General features: G+C 54.0%; 2 protein-coding genes across 2 annotated transcripts in view; both read right to left on the bottom strand.

Moving 5' to 3' along the window:
• LOC111944753 (uncharacterized) overlaps window positions 1-22309 on the bottom strand; it is a 245903-nt gene that overhangs the window by 73094 nt on the left and 150500 nt on the right.
• On the bottom strand, window positions 17449-18381 carry LOC147647217 (olfactory receptor 14J1-like). Its single transcript, XM_086872607.1, has one exon. The coding sequence runs from the start codon at window positions 18379-18381 to the stop codon at window positions 17449-17451; it is 933 nt and encodes a 310-aa protein (XP_086728733.1).

Genomic DNA, 22309 nt, shown 5'->3' with positions numbered 1-22309 from the left:
TGGAATTTGGGATCTCAAGGCTGTTTTGGGGAACCTGCTGGTGATGGACATGGGGACCCCATGCCAGGTATGAACCTTCTCAATGTCTGCATGGGGTTTTGCGGTTTTGGGGAGTTTTTGGAGCATCCAGGGCTGTGTTTGGGATCAGGGGAGGTTGGGGTGTCCTGGGGGGTTTGGGGGTTCTCGGCAGGTTTGGGGGTACCTGGGCAATGTGGGTGGCAGTGCTGGGGACCCCGTGCTGGGTTTGAACCTTCTCACTGCCCATGGGCAGCGTCAGCGTGTTCAGGGAGATCCTGGGGGGCCCGGGGGGTCACCCCAAATCCCAGGGACCCCAAATGCTGAGGGACCCCCCGAACTGCCCTCACCGCTGGATCTGCTGCAGGCAGGGGGGCACCAGCACTCGGCCCCCACCCTCCACCATCACAGGGGGCTGTGGAAGAAATCTGGGGGTGCAGGGACAGGTCGGGTGGGACCCCCAAAGTCCTGGGGGAGGGGACACGGGGGGACTTCCAGGAATTCCCGGTGTGGGGGGATGAGGGGGGACCCAGGAAGAGTTGGGGGGGCTGGGTGGGTCATGGGGGGACCCCCAGGAGTTTTGTTGGGGGGGTGGGGATGGCAAGGAACAGGGAGATTGCCAGGATGGAGTTGGGGGTGAACTGGATTGGAGCTCCCATGGCAGTGGGATGGGAAGATCTGCCCATGGAATTCCATGGGAATGGCATGGCCGTGACATCCATCTGGGGAATTCCCATGGGAATGGGACAGCAGTGGGAACCATCCGTGGAGATCCCATGGGAATGGGATGTCTGAGATCCATCCATGGAATTTCCATGGGAATTCCCAGGTTCCCAAATTTTGCCCTCCCAAATCCCACATTCCCATTCCCATATTCCCATGGGAATTCTGCCCTCCCCACCTTTACACTCCAGCGCCTCCCGCCCATATCTGACATATTTCCGGAGACATTCCCTGCAGCTGTGAGCCAGGGAATTTGTTAATCCCTCAGCCTGGATCTCAGGGATCCCCGTGGCGGTGCCACAGTTGCCATCGCAGCCCCACAGATCCCCCAGCCCCGGCTCCCCCCGCTCAGCCCCGCTCTGGCTGTGCCGCTGCTGCAGCATCTGCAGCTCCCCGCTGGCCCCGTGCCGGTGCCGCTCCTTGTGCCTGCCCTGGCTATCCCAATATCCCAGCTCTGGCTATCCCAATATCCCAGCTCTGGCTATCCCAATATCCCAGCCCTGGCTATCCCAATATCCCAGCTCTGGCTATCCCAATATCCCGGCCCTGGCTATCCCAATATCCCAGCCCTGGCTATCCCAATATCCCAGCTCTGGCTATCCCAATATCCCAGCCCTGGCTATCCCAATATCCCAGCTCTGGCTATCCCAATATCCCAGCCCTGGCTATCCCAAGATCCCAGCCCTGGCTATCCCAAGATCCCAGCTCTGGCTATCCCAATATCCCAGCCCTGGCTATCCCAGTATCCCAGCTCTGGCTATCCCAGTATCCCAGCTCTGGCTATCCCAATATCCCAGCCCTGGCTATCCCAATATCCCAGCCCTGGCTATCCCAATATCCCAGCCCTGGCTATCCCAATATCCCAGCCCTGGCTATCCCAGTATCCCAGCCCTGGCTATCCCAATATCCCAGCCCTGGCTGTCCCAAGATCCCGGCTCGGCTCCGCCCGGCCCCGCTCGCTGCGGCGGCGCTGGAAGGGGATCCCAGCCAGGGACCCCATGGACATGGACTGTGGGAAGCCCGGGCCGGGCTCCGACAGCGCCGCGTGCAGGGAACGCAGGGAGAGGAGAACTGGGGGAACATTTGGAGATTTGGGATCGGGGGGGTCACGGCTGAAGGAAAGGGGGAACGGGGAGAGCCGGGAAGGGCATTTGGGGGTGCCAGGAGTGACAAGAGGGGAGGCTAGGGCTGGCTAGATGTGGCATGGCTGGAGTTCAGGGCGTTCCTGTACCCAGGAAAGGGAGCTCCAAGGGTCCCCGCTGTCCCCATTGCCAGGACAGGGCAGGGAAAGCCGGGATGGCTGGGAATAGGGGTCCCGGGTGTCCTGAGTGCTGAGGAAAGGAGGGGCTGGCTGCTGGGAGAGGCAGGAATAGGGGTCCGGGGGCTAAATGGGTCAAGGAGAAGGGGGCTCTGGGGGCTGCGGGAGGCGGGATGGCCGGGAAAGGGGTGCAGGCGTTCCTGGTGCCGGATAAGGGGGTGCAGGGTGGGACCCACGGCCGGGAATGGGGGTTCGCTGGGATGGCGGCGCCCAGGAATGGGGGTTTAGGGGCCCCTCGGCGCTCCAGAATGGGCGATCAAAGAGTCCCGGTGCCGGGGGTCCCCCTCACCTCTCGCCGCCCCCCGGGAGCGCCCCCGGCCCCAGCGCTGGAGCCATCGCGCTGCTCCGCTGCGGCCCCGCCCACAGCTCCGGCCCCGCCCCCAGAGCCGCCTCCGGCCCCGCCATTGGCGCCGCTCTTTGCTGCCCGCCAGTGGCAGCCCGAGGCTGCAGTGACGCCACCGGTCGCCGGCAGATCCCGGCGGCGCAGGGCGGCCAAGGCGGAAGCGAAAGTGCCCGAGGGAGCGCGGGGGGAGGGGACGGGGCAATTCCAGGGAATTCCCCTGGATCCCCTCCCGGGATCCCCCGGGACCCTCCTCGGCCGCGCACTGCGGGACCCCCGGGACAAACTGGGCTGAACTCCCGGGCCCTGCGCCCAAACTCTGCCTGGAACCCGCCGGCTTCGGCCCAAAGCGGGGGAAGCCCCGGCATCCGCGGATCCCATTTTTCCTGCGGCTGCGGCTCCCCAGCCCCGGCGGAGCAGGAGCGGGCGCTGGGAGCCCGAGCCCCGATTCCCAATCTCCTTCTCTCTCTCTCTGCTGCTCTCTCCCTCTCCTTTGGGTGATCAGAAATGCCAGAGCGGCTGGAGAGCCCCATGCCCAGCGCGGCTTTCCCTGGAAAGGGAGGCCTGGGGGTGCGGTGCCCCGGGATGGCCGGGAATGGGGCTCCGGGGGTCCCCAGGCTGACGGAACCGGGGGATCCAGGGGCTGCCAGGGGAGGATCCCCGGGAAAGGGGGTGCAGGGCGCTGTTGGTGCAGGAGAAGGGGGTGCAGGGGGTCCTGGAGCTGGGGAAGGAGATGCGGGGGGGGTCCCAGGGCCCAGGAATGGGGATCCAAGGGGGTCTGGAAAAGGCTGAGCAGGAAATCCAGGAGTGCAGACCTAATTCACATCAGAGGCACAGAAATCCGGGTGCAACAGGAAACCAAACACTAAGAACTCCACACCTTGGAAACAATGAACACTAAACCAATGAATTTCTATGGGTTCAGACTGAATAAAGTTTAGGAAACATCTAGTAAAACTCCCATGTCATGGAATGATTTTCTCTGCACATGCAGACTATGTGTGGTTGAAATGATTCTGTTCAGAATCAAGTCATGCCTTATTTCTCTGGAGACATTGTTGGAGAGTTTTTGCTTTTCACAGTTTCAGTGAATGGATTACACCATTAGAAGAATTTTTCGTAATAATTCTACTTTTCTGTTGTCAGTTCTGTTTGGGACAGGGGTGTGAGAATCAGTTTTTAGTCAGAGAAGAAAAAGAAAATACTTGATTGCTTTCTAATTTTTGTTTTTATGTTTGTGCATGGCTCTTAGTGATGACAAAATTATGGTATGGGTTTTTCCATGTTCACCTTTAAGCTGCATTTTGAAAACCAGAAGACCTTGAAATGCGGCCCTTTAAAAGGTAAATAGTTAATAGAAAATTGTATTAAAAAAAAAAAAGAAAAGAAAATTGTAAGGTGGGGGGGGGCTCCATGTGAGTCATCCCATGGCTGCCCTGGAAGAGAAGCTTCATTCCAGGCAGCCAGCTGAGGAGCTTTAGAAATGCAAATTAACACCCCTGGGGCAAAGCCTGGACAATGTACCAGGGTGTTCCTGCCTGGGGGAGGAATTGGGCTGAATTCCTCTGCCCCTCACCCCAAGCTCTGCCTGGGGGCACAAGGGGAATTTGCACAGCTAAAGGCAGAGCCCATAGTGAGGATATCTGACTGCAGCAGAAATTGGTTAAGCTAAAAAGGAAAACTGCAAATGGACAAGGTTGTGAAAATTTCACTATAAAAAATGGGGGAGAATCATCCCACTCCCCACCTCAAATTGTGCTCTCACTTTCTATGTTATCTAGGGTGAATTACAGCTCTGGATTTTGTTGCTACCCCAAGTTAAGGGAATTCAGTTGGGAATCCAAGTATGTGCTGATTTAATTAGAGAAAAGCCAAAAATTGATGCAGCCCTGGCTTGAGGGAGCACCCAAAAATGGGGAAAAGATGAATGGCCACCAGAACAAATCCTGCAACACCATGGACCAGCCCCTGGGAACCCTAATGAATTCATATCAGGAGCCAGAGAATCCATTTATCATTTCCATGGCATAATTAGATTACAGGATGTCCTCAAAATAATACCCAACCAGACAGCTCCAGTTCCTGACTTTCTTCCCAACCAATCCACACAGATGAGGAACACAACATTTCACCATGGGATGGGGTCAGATTATCTTTTAGCAGAGAAAGGAGGCAGAGTTTGTGGAAAATTAAATAACTCAAACTGCTGTTGGCAAATAGATCACAAAGGAAAAGTGGAGAAACAGATAACAAAGGATATAAGAAAAATGTCATGTACTAGTCCAAACATGGAAAGGATGGGAATGGGCAACTTTTTTGTGGTTCCCTGGCAGACCATGGGTTAAACTAATGCAGTTTCTCCTCTTATGTTCTACAGCAACTCTCATCTTTTCACCATGCACACACCTTGCTGAGTGCAGCTCATTCAGCAGCTGAGCAAGGGGATGCAGGGGGCAGCCAGGCCTCCTGAGCCACAAACGGCTACAAAAGGACTGAGAATGAGGGCACCGAGAGCAATCCCAAAATCAAAGAACACCCAGGAAGAAAAAACAGGGTCAGTGAGTGAATCTGCTTGCAGATAGGGCCAGGGACTTGCACATAAGGAAGCAATGGGAAAAAGCATCAGTTTCAGAAAATGTTACCAATTGACAAGGACCGCTGCTCTGACAAAGTCCCGCTAAATTCCTGAACTTCCAGAAGAACAAAGACTTAACAGAGCCATCCATATCGGATGTTATACAAAAGTGGTGGGTACATATTAACCGGGACATGCAGGAGGCAGATGGGGAAGTCTGAACCTTCCAAGCACCTCCGCCAGTGGGGAAAGGGACAGGGACACGCGGCCGGGAAAATCAGGACAAAAACGAGGCCGCGTCCTCCAGCAGCTGGAGAGAGCGCACGGCAAATGCCCCACGGCCTCTCCCTTTGGGCAGCAATAAAGTCACTCTCACACCGCTCCTCGGGCTCCTTTGGCCACACAAACCTCTGGCGCCGGGAATTTTCCCGCCCAGCCCCGGGCACAGCGCAGCCACCTCCGGGCTACCGACACGAACCGGGACGAGCCAGCGCTGCTCCGGCACCGGCTCCTGCCGAGGCCCCAGCAGGAAGGAGGCCGCGGGCAGCCGCTCCCGCAGCGCCCTCACGCCAGGGCCAACACGGGCCGGCCACGGCACAAGCCACCCGCCACAGCCCCCTGCCGCCCCCTCCCGGGCCCGCAGCGAGCCCCGAGCCCCCGCAGAACCGAGCGCGGCTCCCACCTGCGATGGCTGGGGCCGCCTCCGAGCTCCGCCGCCGCCTCACCGGGCTCCGGCCGCTGCCGCCGCTGCCGGGCCCGCACAGACGCTCCGGCAATGGCGGCTCTCCTGCCCCACGGCCGCCCTGGGGGGCGCCAGCGGGGCCGGGCTTGTCCCCGCTCTGCCCAATCAGCGCGCGCCAGAGCCACGAGTGACGGCAGCAGCAGCCAATCGCAGCCAGCGGCGGGCTCTGCACACGGCACAGCCCCGCCCCGCGCTCTCAGGGCCCGCCCCGGGCTGTGTGAGGGGAAGGGCGGAGATGAGGAACACGCCTGGAACGGGCCCGGCCCGAGCCGCCATTGAGCTCCGAACACAAACAAAGTTCTCCGCAGCTCCCGGCCCGCTTTTCCCTGCCCTGGGTGTTCGGTGGCTCCGGCTCAGCGGGAAGCCCTGGAGCCTCACTTCTCCCACCTCTAATTAGGTGCCTCAGTGCATCGCTCGGATTTCTCCCAAAAAGGAGAAAACTGCCCCAAATACCTGTGGATGAGTGGGGGAGGAGAGAGATTTCTGGCAGAAAACTCCGAAAGCTCAGAGAAGGATTGTGAGAAGTAAATTAATACCCCTAAAACCAGCTTCCCCCCACCCCTCCCTCCTCCCAGCTGTGCTTCCTACCCCGGCAGTGCAGGTGCGGTGAATTAAAGGGCCAGGAGACCTTCTGCTCCCTTTAACAAGCCTTTATTAGAGACAACTGGGCCTAGAGGTGGGGGCTCGGGGTGCACGCTGCCGCTGCTCCCTGTGGTCGATGTCGAGGATCACACAGGCCTGTTGTCATCCACTGTCAGCACAACCAGAGCCTCTAATGCTCGCCAGGATCACCCAGAGACTCTGTCTTAGGCTAAAAGGTCTAGGGGTGTCTTCCCTCTCAAGTCCTGCCCAGGTCATGGCAACCAGCTTGCTGGACTGGGATTGGCACACCCAGTCTCCCCAGGTCCCCGCTGCCTCCACAGTGGGGTCCTCCAGATGTTCCCTGAGCGTGGCGCGTTGTCCAGGGCTGTCTTTGCTCCCAGGTGGTAATATGATTTTAATATGCACCCATGTGCAAGTCTTTATGGGAAATGGGGAGGTTCATCCTGGGCAGCAGCGGCTAAATTGCCCGACGGGTTGGAAGAGAATAAGGGATGGGGATACAAATGCAAGGATAAAACAAGTACGAACTTCTTAACAGTGAACCCTTTTGGGACTTACAACACCAAAACCCCTTATCCAGGGACCTGAACTGGGATTGAAACAGGAACATATAATTTGAACATTGGGATTTTTATTTATAGCAATATCCCCCCTCTTTTAATTTGACCAGGCATCAGCCTGTGTCAATTTGTTGTTTCAGGCTCCTGGTAGTGAAACTTCTTTAGTCTTTGGTATTGGTCATATACCCTTTTTGCTTCTTTCAGCTCTGAACTTTCTAACATTAGGATCTTAGTTTTTCCCTTCTCTTGGGTTATTTCTAATGAGTTGTAGATTGTGCTGCTAGACTGTATTACTGAGGTAATCATTCTGATCATAGATGGGATGACGCAGGGAAGAAATAACAGTCCTGCTAGTCCCGCTATACCAATGAATGCCACCTTTTTCCACCAGCCCTTAAAGGACCAGAAACTATCCCACCAATCAGTATTCAGGATCGGTGTCCATTCTTGGTTCCCTACGTAGGAGATTTTTCTGATCTCTTTAGAAATGTTCCAGATAACTTCACTTTTATCATCTATTTCTAGGCAGCATTCAGAGGTGTTGAACTTCCCACAGATTCCCCCCTCATCAGCGAGAAGGTAATCTACTGCCAGTCGGAGTTGGTACACCAGGTACATCAGGTCTGGGAGAGGTGGTCACTTACATGATCAAGAGCCAGGGCTGTTTTGTTCCATGTTATTTCAATTACAGCTTGGAGCCTGATTATTCTGTTTAACATGTATATTGGGGTCCTATATCCCCAGGACCCATCCTGGGCCCAGGTTGCTGGCCCATAAGTTCTTATTATTTCCTCCAGGGTCCAGACTGTTCCTTTCCAGTTCTGGGTCCCTCCTGTGCTTATTACACTTCTCCTCTTCCTTTTTAGGGGCCTCTTTAGGTTGTCATATAGTGGTACTCCAAGCTCTGAGCCAATCTCTTTTGGGAGCAGGAAGAAAGCTGGCTTTATCACCCCAATCGTGCAGCTACCTGACCAGTCTCCTGGTAGATGTGTATAAGCTGCATCCACGCAGATCCAAAAGAAATCATCTGGGGCTTCCCAAAAACCCTCCCTGTCTTCATAGGGGTACTCCCAATGCTTTGATAGGCTTCTAATTCCCCAGAAGGGATTGATCCCTCTTTCTGCACATTCATAAAGGTTATATCCTTTGTGATGAATGCACCCTTTTTCCCTCTTCTCTAAGGATCAATATCTTAGGTTGGGCTCCTGGGGGAACCCATTTAGTTCCTAGATTCTTCGTTATATCTTTTGCATGCCATCCGCCCCACCAGGGTTCTATATCTTTTTCCAGTTTGTAGAATACAGTCTTCCCCAATTACCTTAGCCTTTAACTCCCATTTTTCCCTTCTCCTATACCCTGGTGTCCTTTGGCCTTCCCCAGTTCATTTTATGCTTAAAATTTCTCGAGGTTTCAAGCTAATTCCCTCCCAGGGCCAAATATCAGACATTTTAGTACTCCCACATACCCAACAATCAGTTATATTTAATTCCTTGCCGATGTTTTCAACTAAATCAATGAACAAGTTCTTCCCACTCAAATTTTCCTATTCTTCATTTCCCACACTCATGTCCACTCTTTTCTCCTTTACCACATCAGGTTCACCTTTTACTGGTTCGTTCTTTTCAAAGCACAGCCAAGTATCCCTCATGGGACAGTCTCCCAAAAGACGTTCTCTAAAAGTGGCCATATTTCTGGTAATCCAATATGTTTTTCCGTTTTCTTGGCATTCTTCTAATTGTGATTTGTTATAACAAGAAGGACTCAAGTTTGTGTGGACCCTTACCAGGGACCCTAGATTTTTCCCATCATACAAGGGATAATAACATTTCATGCAAGAGTCTGTCCCCATGGCATTGGTGAGGTGCACTGCTATCACCAGACCTACCATGAGCCTTGTGATGATCCTTTTAGGCTCCCTCCAGTCCGTGACTCCCAAGAGTCCAGCAGGAACCATGTTTGATCTCCCCTGGTCTTGCCTCTTGGGGTTTTCCTCACACTTTTTGGGGGGTCTGAGTCCAAGGCTTACAGCTTTATTATTTTTTTTGTCCTTCTCCTTTTTACTGTTGTCGGTTTTGGTCTTGGGAAAAGCTGCCCAGGGAGGAATATAGTCTTGGCTAGGAAATTGGAGCCTTATTCGGGGGGGGAGGGGTTCTTTTACTTTTTCAACTAATAATAATAATAATAATAATAATAATAATAATAGTTACAAGTTAACCACAACTGGAAAACACCTTAACATTAGTTCACAGACTTTAAAGAAACACTTAACCACAAATGTTGCAGCCAAGAGAACACTTAACAACTGTTGTAATTCCAGTTCCTGATTGGGGACTTTAGTCTCTGGGTTTCCTTAAGGTTATTTTCAAGTCCTTGGTGTTGGGGACAACAGTCCAGTTAGAGGGATCTTTTTCGGAGTTTACTTCCCCATCTGGTGGCGCCACTGGTCCTTTAACTCGAGTCACGTGTGTCCACCCTTTTTCCCGGGTTCTCACAGCCGTATGTGTGGTGAGTTGAACTTGGTAGGGTCCTTCAAACTTTGGAGTGAGAGGAGAGTTAGCCCAAGATTTTACCAATACCCAATCCCCGGGGTTAATATGGTGTGTGTCTACCTCAAAGGGAGGAGTTTGAGGGAGATACCCTTTTTTCCTGAGGTTTTCTAAAGTTTTAACAACAGTTTCCAAATACCTCCTTGAGGTTTCTTCCCCTTCCGTATACTGGGCAGTGCTGTAAGGAGTAATTAGGAAGGGGAGTCCAAATAACATTTCATAGGGGGATACCCCTAAATCTGCTCGAGGTCGGGTTCTTATCTGTAATAAAGCCAAAGGGAAACATTTTATCCAATCTAATTTAGTCTCCAGAGTCAGTTTGGTTAAGGTCGTTTTTATGGTCTTATTCATCCGTTCTACCCGACCGGAGCTCTAGGGATGCCATGGGGTGTGTAACCTCCACTTTATCCCCAGGGCTTCAGTGGTTTCCTGGAGGACACGGGCAGTGAAATGGGGGCCTTGGTCCGAGTCTATGTTATTGATTAACCCATACCTGGGGACAATATGTTCCAAAAGTATTTTGACTACTACTCTCGCTCTTTCATTCCAAGTGGGAAAAGCCTCTGGCCAATGGGTCAGGTTATCTATGATCACTAGCAGGTGTTTGTATCCCTGTGCTAGAGGCATTTCTGTGAAATCAATTTACACATTTTGGAAGGGTCTCTCCGCTAGTTCCCTCCCCTCTTGTACAGGTTTCGTCATCACTCGTTGGTTTACCCTTTGACACATTACACAGCCCTGAGTGATGGCCTTTGCTATATCATAAACCCCTATGCAGATGTTCTCCCTCAAGGAGTGGTCACATAGACCCTGCGTCCCCCAATGTGTCAATTTGTGTATTTCATCCAATACCCTGCTGTTGCAGTCCGCAACTCCAGGATCTCGTCCAGAGAAGCAGCAGGATTCTGGGGACCAGCATCAAACACCAACCGAGACGGGCTCCCGTTCATGAAACCATTTATTCAGCATGGGAACAAAGTCAGGTCCAGAACAGAGAGCCCCGAACAGAGGCACAGCAGGGGTTTTTGAGGGACAGAACCCCCGAGGGTTTCCACCTTTGAGGGTGGAGTTCAGGGTCAGGGACCAGTAGAAGCACACCAAGGGAGAACCCCTCAGGGACTCAAACCCAATCAGAACACCTGGGCTGCCCTTCTCAAGGGGTTTGGGGTGGGACAATGTAAATCTTTGTCTCCCCTGAGGCCGCTGCCACATCTGCTCCTTTTTTATTTTTTTTTAATTTTTTTTTTTTTTTTTTATTTTAATTAGGAGCTTAAAATGTTTCCAAACATATACCTTAAAATCTCACCTCCTCCACAGAGCACCCGCTTTGCTTTGTGGGACAACAAAAACTCAATAACAAAACACATTAAGCAAACAGAAAAACAATATTGAAAACAAACATTTCAATCTCGGACCACGCCGGGCAAATTAAACAGTGATGGTACTTAATGCAAACATAATGGTTTTTTAGTTCAGTCTCTTCCAGTTTAGGATTCTCTTTGAGGAAGGGTGCAGCTCTTAGATCTCCTCTCACGAGGGGCAGAGTTCTTCCATCTCCAGTTTCGGCTCTGGTTCCCATGTGGGCATCGCTGCTTTAGATGATCTCGGTGAAACACTGGCTCTGGGAGCTCAGGTTACAGTTTTGATTTCCCCAGAGGAGGTGTTGCCCAGGATGGAAAAGGCAGAGCCCCCAGGGATGGAGCACCGAACAAAGGGGTGGGAGCGAAGCAGGAGTTACTGGGGGAAGGGAAGGTTCGGGGCTGGAAAAGAAGGAGCAAGGCGGGAAACAAGGGATCCCAGACCGCGTGGCCAGAGCCATCTTGGGATGGGGGGGGAGGCCGGGATGGACTTTCCTGGACCGGGAACGGGGAATATGGAAAGACAGGGGGTGAAGGAGGACACGGAATGACGGGCAGATGGCAGCAGACCTGCATCACTCTGGATGTTCTCCGTCCCTTGCCTGCCTTCAGGAAAACAGGGGATGGGATGGCAGAAAGACACCGGGGTGATGGGGAGTTGGCAGCAGCCCCGAGCCATCTTGGCTTTTTTCACCCTTTGTCCTGCCCTTAGAAACAGGGGAAAGGGGAAGGTACAGGGAGGTATACAACAAAAAAAAAAAAAGGAACTTCACAGAAGACAAAAACAGTCCACCAGAAGAGCCATACCATCCAAAATCGTCCATAATGTTAATATAACCGTCCATAATGTTAATATAATCGTCCATAATACGTCTCCTTGGGTGATGGAAGGTGTCCCAGCGTCTGGTCCCGGCTCCCACACCTCCGTAAGCCCTTTTCTTCCCCATGCCCAAGGCACTCCCAACCCAGCCTTCCTGCCAGGTACTCTCGAGTCCTCATTTCTTAGGCGGGGTCTGGCTGGCTCTCAAGCCATCAGCCGGTGACTTACGAGGTGTCCATGGAGCCGGGTCCTGCTGTTCTCTTGCTTTGCTGGATGCCACGCATTCTCTCACCATATGTTGCAGTCAGCAACCTCAGGATCTCGTCCAGAGAAGCAGCAGGATTCTGGGGACCAGCATGGAACACCAACCGAGACGGGCTCCCGGTTCACAAAACCATTTATTCAGCATGGGTACAAAGTCAGGTCCAGAACAGAGAGCCCTGAACAGAGGCACAGCAAGGGTTTTTGAGGGACAGAACCCCCGAGGGTTTCCACCTTTGAGGGTGGAGTTCAGGGTCAGGGACCAGTAGAAGCACAGCAAGGGAGAGCCCCTCAGGGACTCAAACCCAGTCAGAACTCCTGGGCTGCCCTTCTCAAGGGGTTTGGGGTGGGACAATGTAACTCTTTGTCTCCCTGAGGCTGCTACCACACCACTATAATATTTTTTCCCCTGATCTATCATGCTGAGCACCATGCAAGGCTGTAGAGAGGTCAAGACAACCTCTGTTTTTAAAACTCTGCCCTGCAGCTATTCCTTACGGTGCTGTCAGCAGGGAAGACATTTTGTCTTCTAAAACCTTACTTCTGATAGTTTTTCCCATCTGAAAACTATCTGGGCCAGGGGCAGCACCCAGGGACCTGCCCTGCCTGGGGGAACTTATACCTGGATCTTATAACTAAGTATCAGAAACAAGGGCACACACTCTGTATTCCAGACATTTTATTCTTATTCTTAATTTTCCATGTTTTAAGTACGTCTTCATCTACTTCAGCTTCTACCTCTTCTTCCTAATATTCCTATTCTTACTCTTTATCATTTTTTGGTTTCTGGAGGGTCTTATGCAGGTTTTAGTGGGGGGGGGGGGTGTTGGGCTTTTTCTTTCCTACTACTACTTCCTAAACACAACTTTCTTTTCTTTTGTTAGAACTGTGTGTGTTGCACTCCAGCAGGCCGCCGTCGTGTCCTGGGAGCAACACCTCCTGTCTGTGTCCATTCCTCATGGCCAAAGTGCCCCAGGATCAGCATGGAGTCCTTTCCGGAGGAGAGGAAATGGCCTTGGAGTCCAGCAGGGAGGAGCTGGAGCCAGTGTCCCTGCAAAGGGCCAAGAGCCGTGTGGCTGTGGCCCTCGGGGACTCGGTGCAGGGGTGCCGCTGGCGGTGCCAGGCTGCCGCTGGGAGCCGATGACTTTCCAGGTGCCTTCCCGGCCGGACGATGGGCCGGGATGCGGCGCTGAGCCCCGGCAGCGAGGGTCCCCCTTCGGGTGCCGCTTTGGGCTGCCGTGTGCCCTCGGGGAGCTGCCCCAGGGGTGCCGCAGAGTGGCCGGGGCCGACTCGGCCCGCAGGGCCAGCGCAGGCCGGGGCAGCCTGTGTGGCTCCCTCGGGGCGCCGGGCAGGCCGCGGAGCAGCCGCCATCTGCAGCCCGGCACTGCTGGCAGCGGGCGCTGATCCTGTGGCTGTGCCGCCAGGCAGGGGCAGTGGAACAGCCCCCGCAGCGCCAGCAGCACCCGCAGCACCCGCCTCAAGAGCAAGCGGCCTTTCCTGTGGGGAAGCGGCTGCCCAGGAGAAGAGACATCTTCCACCGTGGCTTGGGCTGCCACAGGGCCAGGCCCAGCACAGAGTTGCTCTTGTGGGCACAGCTCGGGCTCCTGGCACTCCACCCAAGCTTCTCGAGGGACGGGCAGCAGGATTCCCTCTCGGGCTAAATCTGCCAGTCTCTGCTGCCTGGCCTCTTCTCCTTCCTCGTGCAGCTCCAGGACGCTCACCTCATCCCAGTCATTGTCCTCCCGCTGCCAGGCCTTGAGCTGGCTGCACAGGATGTCGCAGTATTCCCTGCTGTCCTGAGCCAGCCCTCCATCACTGTCATCATCCCAGCTGGACCTGGAGGATTTTCTCTTTGCTTTGCCTCCAGTCACCTCCTGGCCATCCTGGCACAGCTCTTGCTTGCGGCAAGCTTCCCAGTCCAAGAGTGCCCGGCGGCTCGTGCCTTCTCCTGGGGACAGCCGCTGCTCAGGAGATTCTTCCCAATCTGAGAATTCCTGACAGTGATCGCTGTTCGCCTGCCACGGCTCCTGCTCCCTGCACTCGTCCCACTCGGAGACAGCTGGGGAGGGCTCTTGCTCCCTGCCCTCATCCCAGTCCCGCAAATGCCAGTAGCTCCCCCATACTTGGACCAGCTCTTGCTCAAGGACTTCATCCCACTCAGAGAGCTCCTGGCAGCTCCGGGCTTCTCCTGGGGACAGCTGTGGCTCAGTGCAGGCTTCCCCTGGAGTCCCTTGCTGGAACTTGTTCATTTCTCCTCGGCAGAGCTCTGGCTCTTCCTCAGCGCAGGACTCCACGGCTCCTCTCCTCCCTCTGCTTGCCCTCTCAGCCTCCTCCTGCTGCTCCCTCAAGGCCTGGGCTCTCTGTGAGCCGGGCCAGGGCCTCGGGGGCTGGGACTTGGGCTTTGCCTTCTCCTCCTCCGTGCCTGCAGTCCTCTGGCACACACAGGTACCTGGACACAGCCACTGTCCTGGGACTGACCCAGGCCCCACAAGCCCTTTATATACCCCCCAGCCGGGGCGGGGCTCTGCCATGTCACAATGGACTTTGGGCACCGCAAGGTCCCGCGTCACCACGGGCCCTGACGCACCGTGCCTGTGTCACAAAGGCCACCCCGGCACCCCGTGCCTGTGTCACAAAGGCCACCCCGGCACCCCGTGCCTGTGTCACAAAGGGCACCCCAGCACCCTGTGCCTGTGTCACAAAGGCCACCCCAGCACCCCTTCAACAGCCCAAGGCACCAGGAGCAGCCTGGAGCGGCCCAGGCCTTGGGGGATGGCAGCCCCTTCTTCTGAGCCGCTCCTTCAAATGATCAGGAGTGGCTGGGGCCAAGTGAAGGTGCAAAAGGAGACCGTGTGTGTCTTCGTTTGAAAGACAGGGGCCTGCTAAGGGAGGCAGGAGGCTCCTTTGCAATGGAAAATGTAAACCCCCTCCCTCCCAATTATTATCCCTTTGAAAGGCACTCTCTGGCAAAGATAGGAGGACAGGAAGAACAGTTTGTGCTGCTTTTGCATGAATTGCTATTTGGTGAGCAGGGAAGAAGCCCCCCATGGAAATGATTTTACTGAGAGGAGCTGCTAAGCGAGAGCTGCCCCTGTGCCAAGCAAAATCCAAGAGCTGGCTAGCTGTGGGAACTGACTGCCTATTAAAGCATTTAAAAAGCTGCATCCACCTCTGTGAGATTGACATTTTGCAGGCAGACAAGCCAGGGAAATCTCTCTCTTGCTTCCACCTTTGAGGAGGTACCCGGCTGCCAGTCGGGCCGGGCCCCGCTGCACTGCGGCCCTTGCAGTCGTGCTGACAGTGGCCACAACAATCCTTAAAGCTTCAGGGTCCCCTGACACCCGGGCAACCGAGGAGGAAATTAAAGGAGCGGGTTCACTGGAGTCCCCAAAACCAACTGGAATAGGAAAATCAAGTAGGGATGAGGCCCATAAAGCCTGCACAGCACAGGAGCAAAGTGCAAAGACCAGGCCTAGGGGCAGACACAACAATATCTAGGGGAGGTGTGAGGGCGCAGTCTGAGGGCATGGGTCCAGACACAGACTGGGGTTAGAAAGATGCAAAGTACTGTGACGAATTGCAACCAACTGGGGGAGAGATACGGGAAGATTCTAGAAACATAACTTTCAGTGGGGTGACTTGATGAACGTATGAATTGCCATCAAGCCTTTGGCAAGTGCTTCCCAAGGCTTGAACTCAAAGCCTGCTGCTTCAGGGCTGAAGTCTTTCTGGCCCTGTGTCCCAGAAGGGCTGAATCGCACAGGCTCGGCCTGGCGGGGCCGGGCTGGCCCCAGCAGTGACCGGGTGGGGACGGGAGGCTGCGGGACCCCGGCTGAGGCTGGGCCGGACCACGGCTGCTCACACCTTGCCGAGCCTAAGCCGTGCCCCGCTGCCGGCCCCCACTGAGCTGGAGTCCGCTGGGCTCCGGGAGGAGCTCCGGGTGGGTCCAGGCCCCCTCGGCCACGGCCTGTGCAGCACACGGTAATTGAAAGAAATTGGCCAGGAGACAAAACTCCTGTTTGATGCCTTTATTAGGATTCAGCTCTTGGGGTGGGGTGGGGGGGCCTGAGGGGTTGCTTGCACCACAGCCATTCCCACACTGTCAGCTCCAAGGAGGAGACACAATTCAGCTTTGCAGCACACACTGCAGAGCTGGGGCTTCCATCCTCATGAGAGTAGCCAGGGACCTGTCATCCTGGTTTGCTGTCTAGGGCTGTCAGTCCTTTCCAGTCCTCTTAGGTCCTGGTGATGCAGGAAGATGGTTTCTAAGCAGGTTTAGGTGATGCAGGGAGATGATCTTGCATCATAGCTTGCTTGAATAAGTTTTCTTGTCCTTTTATTCCTCTGTTAGCTTATTGTTTTGGTGTCCTGCATGCCTTAGTTTGCATTTTACTCGGTTACACAGCTTCCTGGGAGTTTCTTTGTTCTAGTGTGGCACAGCGACCATGGGAGTTGTCTGGTTCTGTGGCATACCTTTCTAATGGGTTGCTTTTGTTAGTTGGATTTAGCCCCCATGGGAGCAGCTCTGTTACAAGGTAGCAGGGAAGTAAGGGGAAAGGGTACAGGAATGTCTCATAAGAACCTTTAAAACACTTCAGAAACTGGTAAGTAATTAACATTACTAATAACCATCGGAGTAAACAAGGGGTACAAGGTTTACAAATGGGATAAGAACATTAACTGTACATAACTAAACACAGTATTTCATCCGGGGTGGATTTCTTGAGAGATTTTATTCATGACATGTGCCTGCAAGGATGCGGCACCTCTCTGAGCTGGGGGAGAGGCCAGGGCTGCACAGGGGGGATGTTGTTGGCAGCTCCATGAGGACACGCTGGGACGCTGCCCTGGGGTGTCCAGCGCAGTGGGGATGGATCAGCCCCTGCTCTGCTGCTCCTTCCCATCTCCCCCAGGGACCTTGCAGAGCCCCAGCCATGCTGTTTGCCCCCAGCCTGCCCACGGCCAGCCTGGGGCTGCTCACGGGGGTTTTCTGTGCTGAGCTTTGGCCTGGCCGTGTTCTTGAGAGAGCCTGGGCAAGGAGCCTGGAGCCCCCAGGCCCTGCCCTGAGGCGTCAGCGCTGCCCCAGCAGTGCCCATGGCCTGTCCCTGCTGCAGCCCCGGCACTGCCACCCCCAGGGCTGTGCCCGGCCCCGAGAGCACTCAGGCCCTGCCGCAACACCAGGGCCAGGAGGGCAGCGGGGCAGTGGCACGGGAGCAGCACTGGCAACACCAAGTGCTGCTGCTCCTGGGCACAGCTGCTGTGCCAGCACTGATCTGCCCCCAGCTCTGCACACAGACACTGCTGCTGCAGCTCCAGAGAAGGGAACAAAAGGGGCATCTCTGCAGAAAACTTTGCTGGGAGGTCCTTTCGTTCATTTAAAGCCACAAAGAGCACAGCCCCTCATAGACACAGTCTGTGGCCACAGGGAAGGTGGAGAGGGAAACAAAATCAGAAACGGCACAAACAATGACATTTCTTTGTGGACAAGATTATAAAAGGAAAACACAGAAAACCTCCAAAATTAAACCAACAGGAAGTAGCAAAGATGATTTTTATTACAAGTGATATTCAGTAATGTTCCAGGAGTTTAACGTTTCCGAAACCATCCAGTCATCATTCTCCACACTGCAGCCTTGAGCTCCTGGTTCCTCAGGCTGTAGATGAGGGGGTTCAGGGCTGGAGGCACCACCGAGTACAGAAGTGACAGGGACAGATCCAGGGATGGGGAGGAGATGGAGGGTGGCTTCAGGTAAGCAAATGTGCCAGTGCTGAGTAACAGGGACACCACAGCCAGGTGAGGGAGGCAGGTGGAAAAGGCTTTGTGCCGTCCCTGCTCAGAGGGGATCCTCAGCACAGCCCTGAAGATCTGCACATAGGAGAAAACAATGAACACAAAACAGCCGAGTGCTAAACATGCACTAACAGCAATGAGCCCAAGTTCCCTGAGGTAGGCGTTTGAGCAGGAGAGCTTGAGGATGTGTGGGATTTCACAGAAGAACTGTCCCAGGACATTGCCATGGCACAGGGGCAGGGAAAATGTATTGGCTGTGTGCATGAGAGCATTGAGAAAGGCACTGGCCCAGGCAGCTGCTGCCATGTGGGCACAAGCTCTGCTGCCCAGGAGGGTCCCGTAGTGCAGGGGTTTGCAGATGGACACGTAGCGGTCGTAGCACATGATGGTCAGCAGGGAAAAGTCTGCTGAGGCAAAAAAGGCAAAAAAAAATAGTTGGACTGCGCATCCTGCATAGGAGATGTGTCTGGTGTCCCAGAGGGAATTGTGCATGGCTTTGGGCACAGTGGTGCAGATGCAGCCCAGGTCAGTGAGGGCCAGGTTGAGCAGGAAGAAGAACATGGGGCTGTGCAGGTGGTGGCTGCAGGCTACGGCGCTGATGATGAGGCCGTTGCCCAGGAGGGCAGCCAGGGAGATGCCCAGGAAGAGGCAGAAGTGCAGGAGCTGCAGCTGCCGCGTGTCTGCCAATGCCAGCAGGAGGAAGTGGCTGATGGAGCTGCTGTTGGACATTTGCTGTGGCTGCACATGGGGACCTGTTGATGAAGAAAAAAAGCAGTGACAAATCGGGAGAGGCTGGGACTCACCCGCCCTTGTTCCTGCTCTGGGAAAACTTCACCCAGGTCCCTGACTGAGCTCCAGCTGTGCTGTCTGAGTGTGCCAGGAGCAGCCAGGCCTGTGCCTGGGGGCTCTCCAGGAGCCATCCCTGCCCTGCTGCCCTGGGTTTGTGGCCATGCAGGAGAGGGACAAGGCTGGAAATTCAGGATGTGTCAGGGGAATCACTCCTAATGCAGGAAGGCTTGTTGCCATCTGCACACAAGCAGATGGCAATTGTAAAATATGGCAGGAGTTGGTTTTACAAATTGTTTTCCTACGCACAAATCATTCCTGGTTCTCTGAGGTCAGAAATCCCCAGCATTTCTGCTGCACTCAGAATTTCCCACTGAGAGATGTGAGAGGCAAAGGATTCCCTGTGGCTTAGGGAAGGTGAGGGGCTGGATGGGCTTGTTCCCAACTGCCCTGGGTTTGCACCTTTGGCTGGAATCAGAGCACAATCACACTCCTGTGTCACCCTGGGATAAACCAGATCCTGCCCAGGGCAGAGGGATCCCTGAATGTCTCACCCTCTCTAAAGGTCCCTGGGCAAGGTCTCAGCACCCCCCTCTGCCAAGGACACTCACGGCTCCCTTGGCAGAGCCAACAGCATTTCCTCAGCTGTGGCATCTCTGCCCTTCCCCGTGGGACATTCAGGGAACTCTGAGAGGCTCTGGCACAGATTTGCAGCCAGGAGGGCAGCTCAGAGCTTGGAAGGACACAGCAGGGAGATCCCCAGGTGTGCCCATGATGGGATCTCAGGGAGGGGGCTCAGCTCATTCCCCTTTGCCATGGACTGCTTTGCCCACAACCCCACAGGTCACAGGGAAGCTGGGACACCCCATTCCCATGGACACCCCTGCCTGGCAGCAATCCCAAGGGCAGGGCCTGACTCAGCTGCTGCAGATGCCAGAGCCTCCCTGAGAGCCCCAGATACCAATGACAATATCAGAGCAGTGCATTTAGGCTGTTTAGGAGCCTCCCAGCAGAGAGACTGAGCACCCAAACTTACAATTCTGGCATCTCTGTAAATGTTCCAACATTACTTTGCTGATCCTGGTGTGTCCCCTTCAACTCAGAATGTTCTGTGATTCTGGGATTACAATTCCTCTTCTGCTTCTCTCATCCCCTTTGTTGTCTATAATCAAAAGAGAAAAAAACCCCAAACCTCTGCAACAGTGTTAGAACAGTAAAGTAAAAACCAGACCTTTATTGGAAACTTCCAGGTGTCCCAGTAGGGATGAGGCACACCTGGCCCCTTATTTCAGCAATTTATTAAGATTAATTAATTAGGATATTTAACAGAAATATTCAATAGGAGATTCAGCTGCCCCAGTTACACACCCCTGAGACAATCTATTAGAGTAGGTCCAAGGGTTTCTTTGCCCCACTTTTTGTTATGACTGCTCACATTCTGGTTACAAAACAAAATGCTCTTCTTGTAGCTCCTCTCCCTGATGATAAGACAATATGGTATTTCAGAAATGTATTTAGAAGGTCAGTTTATTGTTCTAAAATCTAAGAGAATGTTTAGGAAACAGAGTTAATTAATGATAATAATTATATAAGTATATAGTAGTAGTTTGAGTTAATTAAGGATTATAATTTTACAACTATATAATAATAGTTTACAGATCTAAAAAATTATTAAACATATATAAAAAGCAAAAATATTTTTGTCATCATCACAACTTTCCCGCCCTGCTTAAAGAAAGAAATTGAAAACAGTCTCAGGAAAGCTCCTGATCTTTACAGTAATCCCAGTCTCACCTTCTTTTGGGAAGTGTCCTCTGGAGCTGTGCCCAGGCTGGACTGGAGCTGGGAGCAGCCCTGCCCCACCCAGCCCCTCTCAGCAGCAGCCCCTGCCCTGCTCAGGGTGGCTCCTTCCCCCCACAGCTTCTCCCCAGCGCTGGGAGCAGCTCCCCGGGCCGGCTGAGAGCTGTCCCTGGCAGGCAGCAGAGTCCCTGCCCCAGCACAGCGCCCTGGGCTGCAGGACCCTGCTCTGCAGGACAGCCCTGGGCACCCCTGGCTGCTCTGCACAAGGGACAGGCAGAGAATGTACTCACAGAGTCTGTAGGCACTGGCATGTTCCAGCTTGAGGAGATGCCTCCAGGAGCTGCAGCTGCATTGTCCTGCAGCCAGAGGCTTCCTGTGCCAAGGGCTGGCAGGGATTCTGCCCCAGGCACTTCTCAGCCCCTTCCCAGCCCTGACTGATTGAAGCTCTCTGTGCCTCTGGGCTGTGCCCAGGGTGGCTGCAGGCAGTGCCCCAGCCCTGCTGGGCTGGCAGAAGAGCTGCTCAGCAAGAGAAATGTGCTTTTGAAGCTCTTCTTGGTTTCCAGGAGCTGCCTCTGTGCCAGGAGCCCGGCCCAGCTCAGCAGCACAGACACAGCAGCAGGACTTTAATGAGCCTCTTGGGGCTTTGTGCTGAGGCCCTGAACATCAGCCCCTGACAGGGAGGGGAAGAAAGCTCTCAAGAACTCCAAGTTAGAATCCAACTCCAAAGTTTCTTTCAGTTTTAATGGGTCCCACTGAGGGACATGACTGAGAAAGTGTCCCCAGGCCCCAGGCAGAGCAGAGAACTGGAGGCACTGATGACAGCTGGGGACAAAGAGAAGCCAAGGCTTGGTGCCCTGGGCCACAGCAGCCAAAGCTGTGCCAGCAAGGGCTGTGAGGAGACACCTTGTCCTGAGACCCTGGGGCCTCCTGGCACAGCCCCAGCAAGGCTGGCCACTGTCACCCCCTTGGCCTGCCCTCAGCATCCCCCCTAGCCCACATGCCAGTGGCCTCAGGGATCTGCTGGAAGGAGTCCCTGGGGAGCCTTGCTCAGGAATGGCCCTGGGGGCTCCTTCATGCTCCCAGGGACTGCAGCTTTTTCAAAGGACTTTGGCTTTTGCTTTGGAGTCTCTGAGAGCTTTGTGCAATCCTGGCCTCCAATTATCTGCTGTAATTAGTCCCTTGAGAGGCTTTGTCAGTAACAACACTCAGTGGGGCTCATTAATGCTTCAAGGTACTTCAGGTTCTTAAGGCACTTTCCTTTTTCCTTCTCACCCTGAGTCTCTGAGAAGTTTGTGCAATTCTGGCCCCAATTATCTGCTTTAACGAGTCCCTTGGGAGCTTTGCATTGACATTCAGTGGGGCTCATCAATACTTTGAGATACTCGGGGATTTTTCAGCTACTTTGGATTTTCCTTCCCACACTGAGTCTCTGGGAGGTTTTTGTGCAATCCTGGCCTCCAGTTCTCTCCTCCAAGGAGTCCATGAGGAGCCTTTGTTGGGGATGGACCTCAGTGGCACCCATTAATGCCTGGAGACACTTTGGGTGTTTCCTCTGACTTTGACTCCTGAAAGGTTTGTGCAATCTCCTCTCAGGCCCTGAGGTTCAAGGGCTCAGCTCCAAATGCACCACGGGGCTCATTAGGATCAAGCAAATCCTAACAAACCATGGCTGTGCCTTGATTTCCCTCTGGTCTGGTGCAGTTCCTAGGAAAGTTTCCTACAACAGTTATGGAGAAATAGTTCAAAGAGCTTCTAAGAAATATCTGTTCCTATTTTAAAAGGTGTCTTTTTTTTTTTTACTGTTCTCTTTAGAGCAGAGGTGATTGCAGCATTCAGTGATGGATATTGATCCAGGGTCTCTCCTAAGGAGGTCTGGCCAGGTCAGAGAAGCTGTGCCTTGAGGTCTGACCCAGTGGGGACAACCTTGCTCCACATTCCCCAGCCCCATCCTGTCTCTCCTCACTCTCCTGGGACCTGCTTTGCTCACAGAACTGGCTGCACTCAGGCAAAGAGGGGTTTTCCTTCTTTGATTTTAGCAATCTAAAACTGCTGAGTTTCCCCACGGAAAACA

Source organism: Cyanistes caeruleus, unplaced genomic scaffold, assembly GCF_971803275.1.
Source record: "Cyanistes caeruleus unplaced genomic scaffold, bCyaCae1.hap1.1 HAP1_SCAFFOLD_65, whole genome shotgun sequence".
In the NCBI taxonomy this organism is placed as follows: Eukaryota; Metazoa; Chordata; class Aves; order Passeriformes; family Paridae; genus Cyanistes; species Cyanistes caeruleus.
Note: the sequence above shows the minus strand (reverse complement) of the source record. Positions and strands in the feature narration are given on the sequence as shown.

Bases quoted from the DNA above. Each gene is read 5' to 3' on its own strand.
- LOC147647217 (XM_086872607.1), bottom strand. From the start codon at position 18,381: ATGTCCAACAGCAGCTCCATCAGCCACTTCCTCCTGCTGGCATTGGCA.